Source organism: Amphiprion ocellaris, chromosome 13 (assembly GCF_022539595.1).
Source record: "Amphiprion ocellaris isolate individual 3 ecotype Okinawa chromosome 13, ASM2253959v1, whole genome shotgun sequence".
NCBI classification, from domain to species: Eukaryota; Metazoa; Chordata; class Actinopteri; family Pomacentridae; genus Amphiprion; species Amphiprion ocellaris.
The window spans coordinates 1,921,686-1,940,059 of NC_072778.1; the positions used below are offsets into that span (position 1 = coordinate 1,921,686).

General features: G+C 40.0%; 1 protein-coding gene across 2 annotated transcripts in view; it reads right to left on the reverse strand.

Moving 5' to 3' along the window:
* Positions 1 to 18,374, reverse strand: part of mgat4b (alpha-1,3-mannosyl-glycoprotein 4-beta-N-acetylglucosaminyltransferase B) — a 72,198-nt gene that overhangs the window by 38,076 nt on the left and 15,748 nt on the right. For both annotated transcript variants that reach the window (XM_055016613.1, XM_055016612.1), the window contains exons 2-4: positions 2,784 to 2,963; positions 2,363 to 2,506; positions 18 to 151 (exon numbers count right to left, since the gene is read on the reverse strand). In XM_055016613.1, the coding sequence (XP_054872588.1) occupies positions 18 to 151; positions 2,363 to 2,506; positions 2,784 to 2,963 (458 nt within the window). The remainder of the gene's footprint in view (positions 1 to 17; positions 152 to 2,362; positions 2,507 to 2,783; positions 2,964 to 18,374) is intronic.

Below are 18,374 nucleotides of genomic sequence, written 5' to 3' on the forward strand. Positions count from 1 at the left end.
ACTAACCACACACTGACCTCGGCGATGAGGACGACGATGACACAGTCGTCCTTCTCAGCGGCGCTGAGCTCCGACATCAGCGAGCTGAGAGTGTCGGTCAGGTAGGAGTGGACCTCCCTCTTCACACTGGGAACCCCCATCACTATGGAGACTGTACACACACACACACACACACACACACACACACACACACACACACACACACACACACACACACACACACACACACACACACACACACACACACACACACAGGTGAGATACCAGATTTTAGGCGGACTGCTCCTTTAACACCACACAGGTAATACCCAGAAAATAGACAGAGCCACGCTGGTTAACTGGCCTTCAAGTGTGAAACATCTTCAGCAAATAGACAGAGCCGCTGGTTACATGAAGTGAACTGTAAGTTTGTAGTATTTCCACTATATACACGGAGCCGGACATGTTTACTGGTCTTTGTTTAAACTCAACAGGTAGTAAACCAGTCTGGCACTGTGTATGTACTGGAAATACCACATAATAGTGAATGTGTGTAGTATCTCCAGTGCATGCACAGAACCAGAGTGGTTTACTTGCCTTTGAATGTGGAACATTCTCAGCAAATACACAGAGCCGCAGGTAAAAATCAAGAAAACTGGAGGTGTGCAGTATTTCCAGTACACAGACAGAGTCAGACTGGTTTACTGGCCTTTATTGCAAATGTTTTACACCTAAATAGACAGAGCCACAAGAGAAATAGAAATGTGTGGTATTTCCAGTATATACACAGGGTCAAAGTGGTTTACTGGGTTTTGAAAGCGAGACATTTGCAGCAAATACACAGAGCCTCTAGTTAGATTAATGGATCTGGGAGTATGCAGAGTTTTCAGTACTTAGACAGAGCCCACAGCAGGTATGTTGTTGGTAATCAGTAAGAGAATCAAAAGGAGCCAGGAATTAGACTGAGCCATTGGGTAGTGCAAATGTGAGGTCTTTCCAGGGAATACACAGCAACGGAAACTTAGTTCAAAATGCTTACAAGTGGAGAGCGTTTATAGTAAAGAGGCAGTAGTCGCCCAGGAAATACACTGTACCAAAAACCCTTTAAGGTGATCTGGCAGGATGCAATGTTTCCAGCGTTTAGACAGTACCTACAGGGGTGCTGACTATTTCCAGGAACTGATCTTTCAACTGGTGTTTGTTAATGTTTGGCTTCTAAACTGAACTAGACCGAACCAGGCTGGACCAGGCTACATGCACACACACGCACACACAGACACGTGCACATGTACGTGCACACACCCCAACCTCTGGTCTGACTCCTGTAAATGTACAAACGTCTCTGTTTCGATTTAACTTGTTTTTCTCTCCTCGATGCTCTGGAAAAAAACACTTTGTGCCGAGTCTGCTTTGTTTCAAAGGTTTTACCTATAAATCAGATTTGTCACAGACACACACAGACACACACAGACACACAAAAAGATAAATATATATAATTGTCTTGCTGTGTTTCTTCTCTCCGTTGTTATCTCTCCGTCCTTTGCTGCTCCATAAAGCACTTTCCTCCACAACTAACCTGTTTTACTCAAAGTGCATCATAAATACATTTGACTGCACACACAGACACACAAACACACACATAAACACAAACACAAACACACACAATATCTTACATTTTCTGATGTGTTTGTTCTCTGGTTTTATCTGTATTTATGCCCTCCGAGTAAAGTGGGCTTGTCAGAAAACGGTTTACTAAGCAGAAAAAACACCTTATAAATAAATTAGACCTGACAGACGCTCACACACACACACACACACACACACAGAGAGAGACACACACACACACACACACACAGACACACACACACACACACACACACACACAGAGACACACACACACACACAGAGACACACACACACAGAGACACACACACACACAGTGACCTTGGTCCTCCTGGTTGGTCGGAGATGTTTGTTTTATCCTCCAGGGGATGCTGCGTGCATCAGGGGGCCTCGCTGAGCTGTTACCCAGGGATGGAGCTCTCTGGCTGGGCTGCTGCTCCAGCTGTGAGCCCTGAGTCATGGTGGAGGTCTGCAGGTGTGTTTTTAGCCTCACATTACAGACCAGTCTATAGCCTGCTCCAGGATCAGTCTAATGCAGGGGAGACTGATTTGCTGCATTTATCTTATTGACCTAGTAGGTTGGATTTTCCTCTCGGGATCATTTTGGAAAAGTTTAAATCACTTTAAGTTTTTGTTTTAGAAATTTTGTTTATTTGTTTCAAACAGTTTAGACAAACATCAGTACTTCTGGACAGTTTCTCAGTGGTTTTGGACCGACTTCATGTGAATGTGTTCAGTCAGAAGGTGCGTTGGGTTTTACCTCCGGTGCGTCCCTGTCCCAGGTGCACGGCCGGCTGCAGGCTGTCCTCCCGGTTCAGCAGGTGAGGAAGATGATGGAAGATGGAGGGAAGCTGCAGGACACTTTTACTGCTGCTGACGTTCCACAGCTTCAACCTGGTCTCCTCTGAGGAACAGGAACAATCGGACCGAGGCGTCAGGAAACTAGCAGATCTGGAGTCAGTTTTTACCAGTAGTTACTAGTTCTGGTCCTGGTCCTAGTTCTGGTTCTAGGTTCTAGTCCTACTTCTGGTTCTAGTTCTGATCCTGGTCCTAGATATGTTCTAGTCCTAGCTCTAGTTCTGGTTCTAGTTCTAGTCCTAGTTTTAAGTTCTAGTTCTGGTCCTGAATTCTGGTCCTGTTCCTAGCTCTGGTTCTAGTTCTGGTCCTGGTTCTGGACTCACCTGACAGGCTGCTCCAGGTCCGGTTTATGTCTCTCAGCGCCTGCTTCTCAGCGATGGCCCTCTTGATCTCCTCCAGAACCAGGTTCAGCTCTTTGGACCTCCTCAGGTTCTCCTGCTCTGCCGAGTGCAGACGTTCCCTCAGAGCCAGGAACTCCCTCTGGTAGACGTCCACCACATCTCCTGGAGAACAGAACCACAGGGTGAGTAACAGAACCGCAGGGTGACCAAAAGAACCACAGAGTGACCAGAGGAACATCTACAGGTGTAGTGGTTCTGGAGGGTTCCTAATGATTCTGGACCAACAACAAGACTTTTAAAGACATTTTACTGTTTATTAAAACAAACTGAGATGAAATAATTATGTTTATATGATGATGATCAGCCACAACTTTTATTTAAAATGAATTCTTTCACATTTATTCTTAATGAAAATTTTTTTTAAAATTTTAAATATTTTAAAAAATATTTTATGTATAATTTTCTGTAATTGCAAAACAGGAAAACCTAATACAGCAAGATGAACTCTTTGAAAATGTCAAAACATGCAAGGTTAATTTTTTACAGTGTAGAGAAGCAGCTATTAATGTATAAATGGTCAAATTGTGCATCTTTAGAATTTATTTAGTAATTTAAAGCATATTTTCTTTAAGTAATTTAGCAAAACAGGAAAAATCTCTAAAAGAACATTAACTTCCTGAAGATTTACAGTGAAAAATGTTGAATAAAGTAGATTTTTATGGTGTAGAAAAGCAGCTGTTCCTGTATGAAAGATTGAGTCGTGCAGTAGAATTTTGCAACAACCGACTCAGCCGGGAAGCAGGATGTGAAATTGGACTTTCTAATATTTATGCGTCTGACTGGAATTAAAGTTAATTCACATTTAATAACTGGACCATGTTTTATTCCATTCATTCATCGCTGTGGATGGAGGCAGGTAGGGAAAAAAAAAACATAATCTGAGTGAAAACATGAAAACCTAAATCCCTCATCTGCTGCCCCTTCATCCGCTAATGCTGCGTGGAGGTAAATCTGCAGTAATCCTGCTGGACTCACACGTAAATAAATAAAATACATCATGAAGCGCTCAGCCTGCTCAGCGGTACATGTTTTATTAACAGACATTCAGGATCATCACTGCTGGTTTATGTGGAACGAGCTTCATATCAGAGGATGAAGTCCAGAACAAACCGCTAACATTTACATTTATACCATGTTTTCTGTCATTTTGATTAGATATAATGGGCAATTTAATAAGAAAACTCTATGAAATAAGTTTCAAAAATAGCACATTGTTTTATTCCTTCGTATTTAACAACATTCGATAGCAATAATTTTACTGATTTAAATCCAGTAAAAAAGAATTCTGACAGTGAAAAAAAATGGTGTTACTTCTGGTAAAAAATACAGATTTTTAAATCATCATGTCAATTAATGTTGCATCTTTCTGTGGTCCTGGTTCTGGTCCCAGTTCTGGTCCCAGTTCTGGGTCTAGTTCTGGTTCTGGTTCTGGTCTTAGTTCTGGTCCTAGTTTTGGTTCTAGTTCTCTTTCTGATCCTAGTTCTGGATCTGGTCCTAGTTCTGGATCTGGTCTTAGTTCTGGTCCTCGTTGGAGAAGTTCTAAAGTTGTTCTTGTGACTTCTGAATGTTTTTCAGTTGGAAACAACAGACGCTTCAAAGAACGCTGAGCTTTTCTAAGTAGTCTAAGTCACACTGCCCAGAGCAACAAACCTAAAACCATTTTACAGATGAAATATTTGCAAAAAAAAAAAAAAAATATGAAAACATCCAATCAGTGAATTTGCACCATTAATCAAAATGTTGTATCATCAACCAAACGATTCTGCATATTTGATCTCAGAAACTCTGTAAGTCGGGTACATAAACTTTCATAGAGTTTCCAGGTTGTTGTTCCAACTTGAGAGAACTCATTTTTCTGATTCATTCTGACACAACATGAATAAGAGACTTGAGTGAACATTTTCTTATAGCGCCCCCTGGTGCCTGAACACCAGCATCTATACTGTACAATGAAGATTCAACCTGGAACCAGAACTGGTTCCTTACAGTGAAGCTGTAGTCGAACATTTTTTAGGTCCATAAAGAACCTTTTAGCGAGACATTTTTGTTTAAAGGATCATTTTCCTCAAACCTTTTAAAAGAGAACCCTCAAATGCACCTCAATGTACAACGAACCATTAAAAAAAAGTTCTTTTAGGCACCAAAAAGTAAGTTCTTTAAGGAACCACTTTTTCAAACAGTTCTGTCAGGACACATCTGGTTGTACTGTGACAACAGAAATAAAAAATAAAGGACAACTTCTACTGTAGTACTCAACAGTACAGCACCACTTATCAGGTACTTATGTTGTAGTCTTCACTCCTCGGTCCTCACAAAGACAGAAGAACAAGACACACACCAATGTAATTTAAACCACACCAACACTGCATGATCTATCTTTATGAGGACCACCACCACAGTGTGACTGAACAAACAGGTTTCTGTCTTCACAACACACACACACACACACACACACACACACACACACACACACACACACACACACACACACACACACACACACACACACACACACACACACACACACACACACACACACACACACACACACACACAGATCAATAGCTGAATGCAGACGGATAACAAGACTAATACACTGTAATCCTGCACTGTAATACCACAACACACACACACACACACACACACAGACACACACACACACACACACACACACACACAGAGACACACACACAGCAGAATCGAGGGTTGAGTCATACTGTAGTAACATCTGTGTGTGTGTGTGACAATATAAGAGCCACAAATCACAGGTAATGAGATTATCCAAAACGCACACACAACTGCACATACACTGCATGACATGAAATCATTATCAGACTCCAATAAACCCAAAAAACATTAATGTTAGAGTTTATTATAAGAAAATGATCCATGTTTTGTGCCATTGTGTGACCAAACTGGCGTCTGAAGAGCTTCAATAACCTTAAAGATAAACTCTTCTTTTTTAGTTATGATCAGAGTTGTTAAAACATTTCATCAGTTTAAAAGTTAAATCCAACAGCTATTGCACCAAAACATCATATAAATTATCAAAAATACTGTTTGTTCTCGATTAAATAAAGTTTATTCAAGGATTTCCTAGACAAGGAAATACTTGTGAAATTACAAAATCAAACATAAATTCTCCTTAAAATAGTTTTAAAGGCTTTAAATGTTACTTTATATTGAATAACGTAAATTAAAAGCTTGTTTTTGTAATTTTGTTGATATTTTCATATGTTTAGAAGAAAAAAACTGTAAAAATACAGAAAATAAAAGGGAATAATAGTGTATAATCGCATGTTCCTCCATGTTGTGACCTGCAGAGACTATTTCTGATTATTCAGATATTTTTTTTTAGATATTAAATATCTGAATTCACAGTATATTTTTGCAGTTTCATTGATATTTTCCTATATTTAGAAAGCAAAAATCTGCATTTTTTTCCTCTTTGTGGTTGTTTTGTGTCTCTTTGTGGTTGTTTTGTGTCTCTTTGTCTTGTTCAACAACATTTTTTTTTTACAGTGTATAATAAAACTCCATGTTGTGATCTGCAGACATTTTCCAAAGTGTGTTTTCACTGTCTGGCTTCATGTTCACGCTCTCGGACACACAAACCGGGAGATCATGTTCGCTCGGCTGAGCGTCGAGCAAACATGGCCGTGACTCTCCCTAACGAGGTCCCTAACGAGGTCCCTAACGAGGCCCCTAACGAGGAGACTCCACCCCCAGCAAATGGAGTTTAATCACACAGACACACAACGTCGGTCACATCTCTCTGCTCTCTGTCATTTTATCCAAATTAACACTTATTAGAGGATCAGACTGAAGGATTAAAAACAGACGATCCACCAGAGGACCGACATGGACGACAGGAAGTGGAGCAGCAGCAGGACAGGAAGTAGTCGCTCTGATGTAGCTGCTGACTCAGCGTTTATCAGAGGAAGACCAGGAAGGAAATAAAGCTGCAGGAAAGTCACTTTATTATCGACCGAACCGGCTTAAAGCGGAGAAAAACACCTGACTGCTGTGGAAATACTCGACTTCACCAATATGTTCTGTTTAGTCACAAAGAAAAAGAGCCAAACGGTCAAAAGTTCCAGCGTCAAAAACAGGAAACAGCTGATTTTTAAAGTTCTGGTCCAAGAGAGGAGTCAATAAGGTTGCGTTGTGTGTCTTTGCGGTCATTTTGTGTCTTTTTGTTTTCTTTTGCGTATTTTGGAGCTTGTTTTGTGTCTTTTTGTGGTTGTTTCGTGTCTTTTTGAAGTTATTTTATGTCTTTTTGTGGTTGTTTTGTGCCTTTTTGTGGTCATTTTGTGTCTGTTTGCTGTAATTTTGTGCCATTTTGCAGTAATTTATGTCTTTTTGTGGTTGTTTTGTGTCTTTTTGTTTTCATTTTGTGTCTTTTTGCTGTAATCTTTGCCATTTTGCAGTAATTTGTGTCTTTTTTAGGTTATTTTGTGTCTTTTTGTGGTTGTTTTGTGTCTGTTTGGATGTGAATCCCCAATTGAGCTTCACTGCTGTTACACTGTGATGTTCTACTATCTGCTGCACACAACAAACACACACACACACACACACACACACACACACACACACACACACACACACACACACACACACACACACACACATCCATGATTGTGAACTAAGCTGACAAGTCAAGGCCAGAGCCCCATCCTGTGTGTGTGTGTGTGTTTGTTGTGTGTGTGTGTGTGTGTGTGTGTGTGTGTGTGTGTGTGTGTGTGTGCGACCACAGCTTCACCTCTTCAGCTCCAGGATGCAGTGACTTAACCTGCAGGTAACCATGGCAACAGGGCCGATGCTGCAGGCTCAGTTAGCAGTTAGCTGACGGGGAAACAGACACACAACCTCCGACAGAAGAGCAACACAACCACACTGTGTGCAGTCAGGTTGTGTGTCTCTTTGTGGTTATTTTGTGTCTCTCTGTGGTTGTTTTGTGTCTCTTTGTGGCTGTTTTGTGTCTCTTTGTAGTTGTTTAGTGTCTGTGTTTTTTTTGTGTCTCTTTGTGGATGTTTTTGCTTCTCTTTGTACATAATCTGTGTCTTGTGTGTCTCGTTATCGTTCCTTGTTTGTCTTTGTCCTTCTGCTGTTTATTAAATGAAAACATCATTGACTTTGGTGACTCTGAACGTTCGCTCTTCTCCTGCGACGCCTCGCCAAACTCCCACAATCCTCCTCTGCTGTTCATTCTGCTTTAACATCCTCGCTTAACCTTCAGTGAAACAACCTGACGCCAGCATCCTGCATCTTATCTGCAGCACGTCCCGTATCTGCAGCTCCGACACGCCTAAACAAAGCACCATTCTCCGTCTTCTTCTCCTTCTTCTTCCATTAATTCAGGCGGATCAGAGGAACATTAGCATTCGAGCCAGAATAGGCTGCAGGACGGCCAAGAAACCCGACATGAGAAAGTAAAGAGCAGCGCCGACACAAAGACGCTCAGACGTGGAACAAAGGCGTCTAGTGTTGCTGCTCTCCAGACTCCCAGATGGAGGCTGCTGCCGGCCAGGTGTGTCCGTCCGCCGGCCAGGTGTGTCCGTCCGCCGGCCAGGTGTGTCCGTCCGCCGGCCAGGTGTCCGCGTCCTCCGACAGATGCTGCCGTCGGTGGAAAATGTGATTTGAGGATGGGATGCTGCAGAGAGTCTGATGCTCGAAGAATCCACCGCCAGGAAAATGACAACCGAGGAAAAAGGTCAAAACTTTAAGAGTGAAATAAACAGAAGCTGGTTCTCATTGTGTTGATGGAAACTAGAAGGTCTGAAAACATCTGAAGATTAAACAGAAACGTTGTGTTGAGTCTGAGGGTTCAACTCGACTGTATAAAAACACAACAAAATGAAACGACATAAAATCACAATAAGACAAATGAAATAAACTTGTTTTGTGTCTGTGTCTTTGAGAGGTTATTTTCTGTCTCTTTGTGGTTGCTTTGTGTCTCTTTGTGGTTGTTTTGTGTCTCTTTGTGGTTGTTTTGTGTCTCTTTGTAGTCTTTTTGTGTCTCTTTGTAGTCTTTTTGTGTCTCTGTAGTTGTTCTGTGTCTCTTTGTGGTTGTTTTGTGTCTCTTTGTAGTCTTTTTGTGTCTCTTTGTAGTCTTTTTGTGTCTCTGTAGTTGTTCTGTGTCTCTTTGTGGTTGTTTTGTGTCTCTTTGTAGTTGTTTTGTGTCTCTTTGTGGCCATTTTGTGTATCTTTGTAATCGTTTTGTGTCTTTTTGTGGCTGTTTTGTGTCTCTTTGTAGTCAATTTGTGTCTATTGTCATTTTGTGTTTGTTTTGTGTCTCTTTGTTTGTTTTGTGTCTCTTTGTGGTTGTTTTGTGTCTCTTTGTAGTCGTTTTGTGTCACTGTGGTCAATTTGTGTCTCTTTGTTGTCGCTTTGTGTCTCTGTGGGAATTTTGTGTCTCTTTGTAGTCAATTTGTGTCTATTTATTGTCATTTTGTATTTGTTTTGTGTCTCTTTGTAGTCATTCTAAGACGTGTATACTGAGTGGTGAGAGCTCCCATCTGCATAAAAACGGACTTAAAAGAATTTAAACCAAATAAAATCACAATATTTAATGATAAGTCAATCAGTGATGTTTTATGGATTGTTTACCTTAAAAAGCAGCGATGTTTTGTTGCTTCACGCTGATATTCTGTCTGTTATTTTGTCTGTTATTTTGAAGAAAACATTGGGTAGATTTTGGGTTTGGAGGGTTAATCGGTTTCCGTACGGAGAGAACAAATATGTGAGAGTTGAGTGTGAACACAGGTGTTACTGTTCAGCAGAAGCTACTGCAGGTAGAACCGTCGTATATTTCAGCTTTTACTGACAGCATTTCAACGTTTTCCTGTCAGAAGATGAGAAGAGTTACGAGCAGAGGGTCAAACATGAGTGGAAACAGCTGCAATAAAACAGCTGTTCTTCATTCAGGAGCTGCAGATGGTAACACTAACAGCAGGAACACGGCTGGTTCCGTTTTAATTCACTTATTAAAACCATCAGAAGGACGTAAAGCATCCGGACCATGCTGTAAAAAATGAAGGAAAAAAACATAGACTTCAAATCAGTTTTGCGAAAAAAAACGAACAGAAAACAACAGAAAACAACCAGCCTTTTTTGATAGAGTTGTTTTCTTGTAGTTTTTGGGAATCCATATGCTCACTTTGTGGTGTATTTTTGTGGTCATTTTGTGTTACTTTGTGGTCATTTTGCATCTTTTTCTAATAACTTTGCTCATCTTCGTGGGTATTTCATCCTTTTGTGGTCATTTTGTGTCTTTTTGTGGTCATTTTGTGTCTCTTTGCAGTCATTTTGTATGTCATTGTGCTCATCTTGTGTATCATTGTGGGTATTTTGTCTCTTTGTAATCATGTTGTGCATCATTATGGTAATTTTGCATCTTTGTGCTAATTTTGTGTCTGTGTGTATTTCCTCTTTCTGTGGTTGTTTTGTGTGTCTCTGTGGTTGTTTTGTGTGTCTTTGTGGTTATTTTCTGTCTTTGTGGTTATTTTGTGTCTCTTTGTAGTTATTTTGTGCGTCTTTGTGGTTGTTTTGTGTGTCTTTGCAGTATTTCTTTGCAATTATTTTTGCATCTTTTTGTGCTAACTTTGCTCGTCTTTGTGGTTATTTCGGCCTTTAGTGGTCATTTTGTATTTCTTTGTAGTCATTTTCGATGTCTAAATTGTCATTTTGCATCTTTTGTGCTAATTTTGCTTGTCTTTGTGGGTATTTCATCTTTTTTTGTGATCATTTTGTGTCTCTATATGGTCGTTTTGCATTTCCTTGCAATTCTTTTATGTCACTTTTTAGTTGTTTTCTGTCTCTTTATGGTCATTTTGTGCCTCTTTGTGCCCATTTTGTGTGTCTTTGCAATCGTTTTGTGTGTCTTGTGAGCAGCAGTGTATCATCTAACACCATGACTTCATCCTACAAATGTGTGTGTGCGACCGAGTGTGAGATCTGGACACACAACGTCTGAGCTCTGGTTTCAGTCGATGTGGATTTGTGTTGATTTGAGCCTTCAGTCGATAAAGCTGTTTGTGTGTCGAGGAGACGACGGACTCACACAGACACACACCGGTTATCACACAGACACACACTGGTTATCACACAGACACACACTGGTTATCACACAGACATACACTGGTTATCACACACAGACACACACAGTTTCATGTCCTGCTTCCTCTCAATATCAGCATCACATCCAATCAGAGCTGAGACAAAGAGATGGCAGGAGTCTACACAACACCCTGAGGTCACTGGTTTCACTGGTTTCACTGGTTTCACTGGTTTCACTGGATGCACTGGATTCACTGGATTCACTGGATTTACTGGATGCACTGAATTCACTGGGTTCACTGGGTTTCACTGGATTTACTGGTTTCATTGGTTTCATTGGGTTTCATGGTGTCACTGGTTTCACTGGATTCACTGGTTTCACCAGCATCAGTAGGTTTCACTAGGTTCACTGGTTCCACTGGTTTAATTGGTTTTACTGGTTACTCTGGTTTTACTGGGTTCACTGGTTCAGCATCTGTTTTCCAGTTTGGTTCCAATAAATGTACTTAATTTGAACATAGCGCTGAAAATGTTACATTTCTTTAATTATTTGTTTTACAGAAATTGTACACAAAAAACATCACTTTAATTTACGTGTCAACATGTGACCAGAGCTGCATCTGTGAGTCTTTCTGTGTCTTTCTGGTTGTTTTGTGTGTCTTTTTGTTGTTTTGTCTCCAAAACAAATTGACTTTGATGAAATATCACAATTTTAAGCTCACATGTGGTTTATTTTCCTGATGGAACGTTACACGTGATGCATTCAAGGCCTGTCAGAAAGAAGAAAATTCTCTTTGTTTTTACAGTTTCTGACTAATAAATGGAGTCATTTTGGTAATTTTTTTGGTTTTAGAGTTAATAATGTTTTGTATCATTTCTAATTCAGGTTAACAACCTGGTATTTATTTAGTTTTATGTCTCTCTAAAGCACCGTGTAGAGACCTGCATGAATAAAAATCAGATTTTTGATCTATCTGAGGCTGGTTTCAGTTCTGTTGTCGCTGCCTTTAAGGAACTGAATCTTCTGTTAGCATTCTGAGGACGTTACATCGACCAAGAGAGCTCACAGCGAATATATGGAAGGTGTGAGGTTATAAACGATCTGAGGTGTGTGTGTGTGTGTGTGTGTGTGTGTGTGTGTGTGTGTGTGTGTGTGTGTGTGTGTGTGTGTGTGTGTGATCACAGGCTGCAGAAACACTGAGATGCATGAGGACACACTTCACAGTCTAGAGGACATCACACCTCATCTGTGTGTCTGATTGTTGAGTGATTGGACACACACACACACACACACACACACACACACACACACACACACAGACGGTTGTCATGGTTACAGCAGTAGCTGATGGACAGGCTGCATGCTAACAGCCTCCGTCAGTCTGGTTCTGAGTCGAACGGCAGAAACTGGCAGCCAAACCGAAGCTGTGTTTTCCTGCAGAGGTGTGACCCTGAATGCCTCACTGCCTCCTCTTACAGAATAACCGCAAAGAGACGACGTAAGACGAATGCAAAGAGACGCAAAAGAGCTGCAAAGAGACACAAAACAACTGCACAGACATACAATAACTACAGAGACACAAAACAACTGCAAAGAGACACAAAACAGCTGCAAAAACACACAAAATTGCTGCCAAGAGATGCAAAACAACTGCAATGATTACAAAGAGATGCTAGATAACTACCAACAGATGCAAAGTTACCTCATAAAAGACATAAAACAGTTATTATAATTATAAACAGCTATTTTGTGTCCATTTTGTCATTTTGTGTCTCATTTTTGCCATTTTTTGCCTTGTTTTGTCATGTTGTGTTATGTACATGTCATTTTGTGTCTCATTTGTGTCATTTTGTCTCATTTGTATAATTGTGTGTCTCATTTGTATCATTTTGTACCTCATTTGTGTGATTTTGTCATTTTGTGTCTCATTTGTGTCATTTTGTGTCTGTTTTTTCATTTTGTGTCTCATTTGTGTCATTTTGTGTCTCATTTGTGTCATTTTTGTGAGACAGAGACGATAAGCGCAGTAAATTCTTCAGTCCAGCGAGGCAGATTGATGACATTGAGCAGCTCAGAGGTCAGAGGTCACGTCTTGCGGTTTGTTGATGCTCTAAAACACTTTGACCTGTTTCCGACCCGGCGGCCAGCTGGTCGATGTTGCCACGGCGACGCTCTCCTCCTTCTCCTCCTCATCCGTTGCCGTGTGGACACGCACACACTTCACATGTTCACTAATTATTGAACATGTTGTAATTAATATGAAGAAATTCTAATTAAGCAGCTTGCCGGTGTCTCAGTTACTGCATGTGATATGAGCTCTGGGCTCGGTCTAATCGCTGGAGTGGCTCTTCTTTTTCCAAGGGGCTATTTTTAATCTATAATTGGATTTTTTTTCACCTGTTAACAGAGCAGAGGAGTAGAGTGAATGTAGTGTCAAAGTAAAAAAAAAAGTCAAAAAATCCTGAAAAGGATGAAGATGAAGAAATGAAAAGGTTCTGTCGAAACATTCATTTGTTTAGAGGACGAACAACAAACTGAGCTTTCTAGTAAATAAATAGTGCAACAATGTGTCATTTTGTGTCTCATTTGTGTCATTTTGTGCCTTGTTTTTATCATTTTGTCTCATTTGTGTCATTTTGTATCTTGTTTTTGTCATTTTGTCTCATTTGTGTCATTTTGTGTTTCATTTGTGTCATTTTCTGTCTCATTTGCGTCATTTTGTATCTCATTTGTGTCATTTTGTGTCTCGTTCTTGTCATTTTGTGTCATGTGTCCTTTTGTGTCTCATTTGTGTCTCATTTGTGTCATTTTGTGTATTGTTTTTGGCATTTTGTGTCGTGTTTTTGGCATTTTGTCTCATTTGTATCATTGTTGAGAAAATTGTAGAGCTTTCTGGTAAATGAACAGCTCAGTGATGAGAATTCTCATCCAAGAAAAATCAGCGTTTGTGTTTCTTCAGTCCAACTGGAAGCTCTAAATTGAAAAATAAAACCTTCAGATCTGAATTCTGCCGCCGCTGATTCAAAGAAGCTGCTTTATTTGCACTTAAAACACATTTAAAACAGAATAAACGTGGACTCGACCTTATTTTGAAGGTCTCTGCTGAGCGTTTTCTGTTTACTACAGACAACACTGAACCCTTTTTCTGCTGACTGGAAATCCTCTTCCTTGAATTTCTGCTGGTGGATTTTTCCAAAAACGAGTAAACAGACGTTTCTCTGTCTGGGTTTGTATCTCTGTGAGGACCGGGCTGAGAGTGAGGACAGGTTCTCTGGGATTTAGTTCTAGGGTTCAGGTTTGAACCAGGTGACGGTTACATCTAGGTTGAGTTTTGTTTTTTCTTGTACACAGCTATGTATGCTGAGTTTGACACTAAAACAAAAGGACTACAAACAGATGAGAAGAGACCAAAAAGGCATAAAACATCAACAAGCGACAACAAAGAGATGCAGAATACTCTGAAAAGGCACCAAACTGTTTCAAAGACAGATAAAAAAAAAATTAAAATCATGTATCTGTGACAAAGTGATGCAAAACAACTGCTGAGACACAAAATAAACACAAATTTGCCAAATGACTGCAGAGTTCAAAACAAATGCAAAAGAAAACGACAAAGCCAAACACAACTTACTAATGAAGAGACGCAATAAGACACAAAGAGACAAAAACTACAACACAAAGATGCAAATCAATCACAAAAAGACACAAAACAACCACAAAGAGTCACAAAACAACCACAAAGAGACACAAAACACAAAGAGTCACAAAACAACCACAAAGAGACACAAAACAACCACAAAGAGACACAAAACACAAAGAGAAACAAAACAACTATAAAAGACACAAAACAACCACAAAGAGACACAAAACAACTACACAGAGACACAAAACAACCACAAAGAGACACCAAACAATCACAAAAAGACACAAAACGACCACAAAGCATCTCAAACAGCAGCTTTGTGTGTCCTTCTCTTTAGTGGAGCTTTTACTCGTTGTGTGTCGAAGTCGTTTCAAAAACTGAAACTGGACTTTATGGAAAAACTCAACAACTGTTGGAGCAATTTTATATTTCAAACACATCTGTGAGGTAACGGTCCTCACAGAGAGAGTAGAGGTGTGTGTGTGTGTGTGTGTGTGTGTGTGTGTGTGTTTGTGTGTGTGTGCGTGTGCATGTGTGTCCTTCAGGCTGGACTTTACACTGAGCGGTTTGTTCTCACACTCATTCAGCTCAAGTATCACTTGTGTTTAAACAGTGCGGCAGTGTGTGTGTGCGCGTGTGTGTGTGTGTGTGTGCGCGTGTGTGTGTGTGTGCGTGTGTGTCTTCACCCTCTCACTTCATTCACACTGTAACTGCTGGATCTTTCCAGATGTTGAAGCACTTTTACATGTTAAATCTGAAAAGTCTACATTTATAAACTGAATCCTCTTCCAGGAGGAGGTCGGGGTGGACTACAAGAGATACAAAGAGAAAACTACAACCACAAAGAGGCACAAAAAGACACAAAACAACCAGATAAAGACACAAAAAGACACAAAACAACCACAAAGCGACACAAAATGACCACAAAGAGATACAAAACCACTGCAAATATTTACAAAACAACTACAATAAGACACACAACAGCTGCAAAGACATGGGAACCCAATCTAGGGACTTTAAAAACAACTACAAAATGACGCAAAACAACCACAAAGCGACAAAAACAACCGCAAAGAGACACAAATGTCTGAGAGCTAATTTAAGTCCAGTGGTCCGTCCTTTTTGTTCCATTTTTCTTTCTGGTGTTTCAGGTTTTTACTGGTTTCCTGTATTTTTAGATTGTGGAACCAGTTGAGATTTGACCAAAACAAGCTTTTTAAATCTGCCAACATCTCCTTAACATCTCCACAGTCAGTGGAGCGTGTGTGTGTGTGTGTGTGTGTGTGTGTGTGTGTGTGTGTGTGTGTGTGTGTGTGTGTGTGTGTGTGTGTGTGTTCACTCTAACAGGATCAGTTCGGCCTGAGAATAAAACCCCACATTACAGACATGTTAGTATACTTGTGAGGACTCCTATAATCCTGCTCATTCCTTTGGTTCTCCTTCATCCTGGTGACACCAACAACAAACCCTCAAATGGACCTTTGAGTCTTCAGAACCACACGACCCGAGAACGTCCTCAGAAAACCCAGAAGGTCCTCGCAGAGACAGAAACACACTCAGCACACACACTCCGTTCCCATCTCCACTTTGGCCAAGCCGATGGGAAACTTTCCCATCTCTCTGAAATGTGTGGAGGGTGGGGGTCCGACGGGGGGAAATGGGAGCTTTTGTTACCGTGGGAACAGAGGCTTGACGGACAGGGCGCTCAACCGTTGACGTGGTAACGAGATTCTTATCTCTGTCGGCCAATCGGCGGCCTCCCTGGGGAGTCGGTGCGACCGAACACTGCAGTCCGGCTCCTCCTCAGGTTTGATTCTGACCAAGTCATGAACTCTTGTTCCAAGCTGGAGCTCCTCCCAGAGGGTTCCACGTGTTCTACAGAAGGTTCCAGAAGGTCTTCAGGATGTTCTGGTGGTCCTGTGGTGCTCTCAAGGTTTTCTAGTCCTGCACAGCCAGACCATTCTCTAATGCCGCGTAGAATGGTCTAATAAACCTCATTATTATATTACAAATCATTATGTAGAATGGTCTAATAAACCTCATTATTATATTACAAATCATTATGTAGAATGGTCTAATAAACCTCATTATTATATTACAAATCATTATGTAGAATGGTCTAATAAACCTCATTATTATTTTACAAATCATTATGTAGAATGGTCTAATAAACCTCATTATTATTTTACAAATCATTATGTAGAATGGTCTAATAAACCTCATTATTATTTTACAAATCATTATGTAGAATGGTCTAATAAACCTTATTATTATTTTACAAATCATTATGTAGAATGGTCTAATAAACCTCATTATTATTTTACAAATCACTGTGTAGAACGGTCTAATAAACCTCATTATTACTTTACAAATCACTGTGTAGAATGATCATAAACACCTCATTATTATTCTAAACAGCAGAATGTAGAATGGTCTAATAAACCTCATTAATTGATGTTGAACTCTTCTGTCAGATGTACTTAAATTGACCTGATATTAAAAGATGGGTAGCCAACTCTAGCAGCATCAGCCTCAGCTATTGCTGATTAGCAATAGTTAGCATGCTAAAATGCTATGCTAATAAGCTACACCCGCTAACAATCAAAATGCTAGTGTTGTCACAGAAACAGCATAACTGGTGTTAGTTATGACAACAACTTTTAGTGTTTTTTTCAAGAATAAACTTTGAATAAACTATGAAAAATATTTTAATATTTATATATATTTTTCTAGTAAACTAAAAGCCAAATTTGAGAAGTTTTACTGCGATTCTTTGTTATGTATCTGCGTAAACTGAATATTTTAGGGAATTTTGGATTTAGATTTTTTTGTGTCTTTGTATTTATTTTGTGTCTGTAATTGTTTTGCATCCCTTGTGTCTCTTTGTAGTGATTTTTTGTCTATTTGTGGTTGTTTTATCTTCCTTTGGTCATTTTGCGTTTCTTTGTTGTGTTTTTTTGCGTGTTTTTGTAGACATTTTGTGTCTGTAATTGTTTGGCATCTCTTTTTGATTGTTTTGTGTCTCTTTGTGGCCCTTTTTTGTGTATTTGAGGTTGTTTTATGTCTCTTTTTGTCAATTTATATCTCTGTTTTTTTTTGTCTTTTTGTAACCATATTGTTTCATTTTTTAGTCATTTAACTCTCTGCAATTGTTTTGTTGAGGTTTTGTTGGTTGTTTTTTGTCTTTTTGTAGTTATTTTGCATTTCTTTGTAGTTATTTTATGTCTTTTTTGTTGTAATTTGTGAATCGTTTGGTCTGTTTTGTGTTTGTTAGTTTCTGACAGTCAGGAGATCAATCAAAACAACAATAACGAGAAGATTATGTGTTGAAATTGTGCATTAAATGATTTAACTCAAAACTAAATGGAAACCAGAATGTAAAAACACCAAACGTGCTCCGATTCTGGAGTCTCCAAAGTCTGAAATTTGAAGTTTTTCTCACTTTTGGTGCAGGAGAAAGTTAACATTTGGGGATTTTTAACAAAACAAGACAGCCGAGGCGTCACAGTCTGACCCGGTTTCTGTCTAAAACCATTCAACAGGTTCATTAAAAGCGCCTCATGGAGCCTGAAAGCAGCAGTGATGTCGGCTGCACACGGCGAGGATGAGGCGTTGTGGTTAAGTGGTCGGTATTTCAGTTTCCCTCCAGATGTGGCCCCTCGCTCTCTAAATGCCCTCTTTGTGCCCGAGGCTTTTTCCACAAACCCTCCCATTCACGAGCTGCTACCTGACTCCGTCCACCTTCCAGACGTCTGGGCCTCGGTATCCTGTGACCACCTGCCTCCACAGAACCGCCTGAATAATCCAGTTT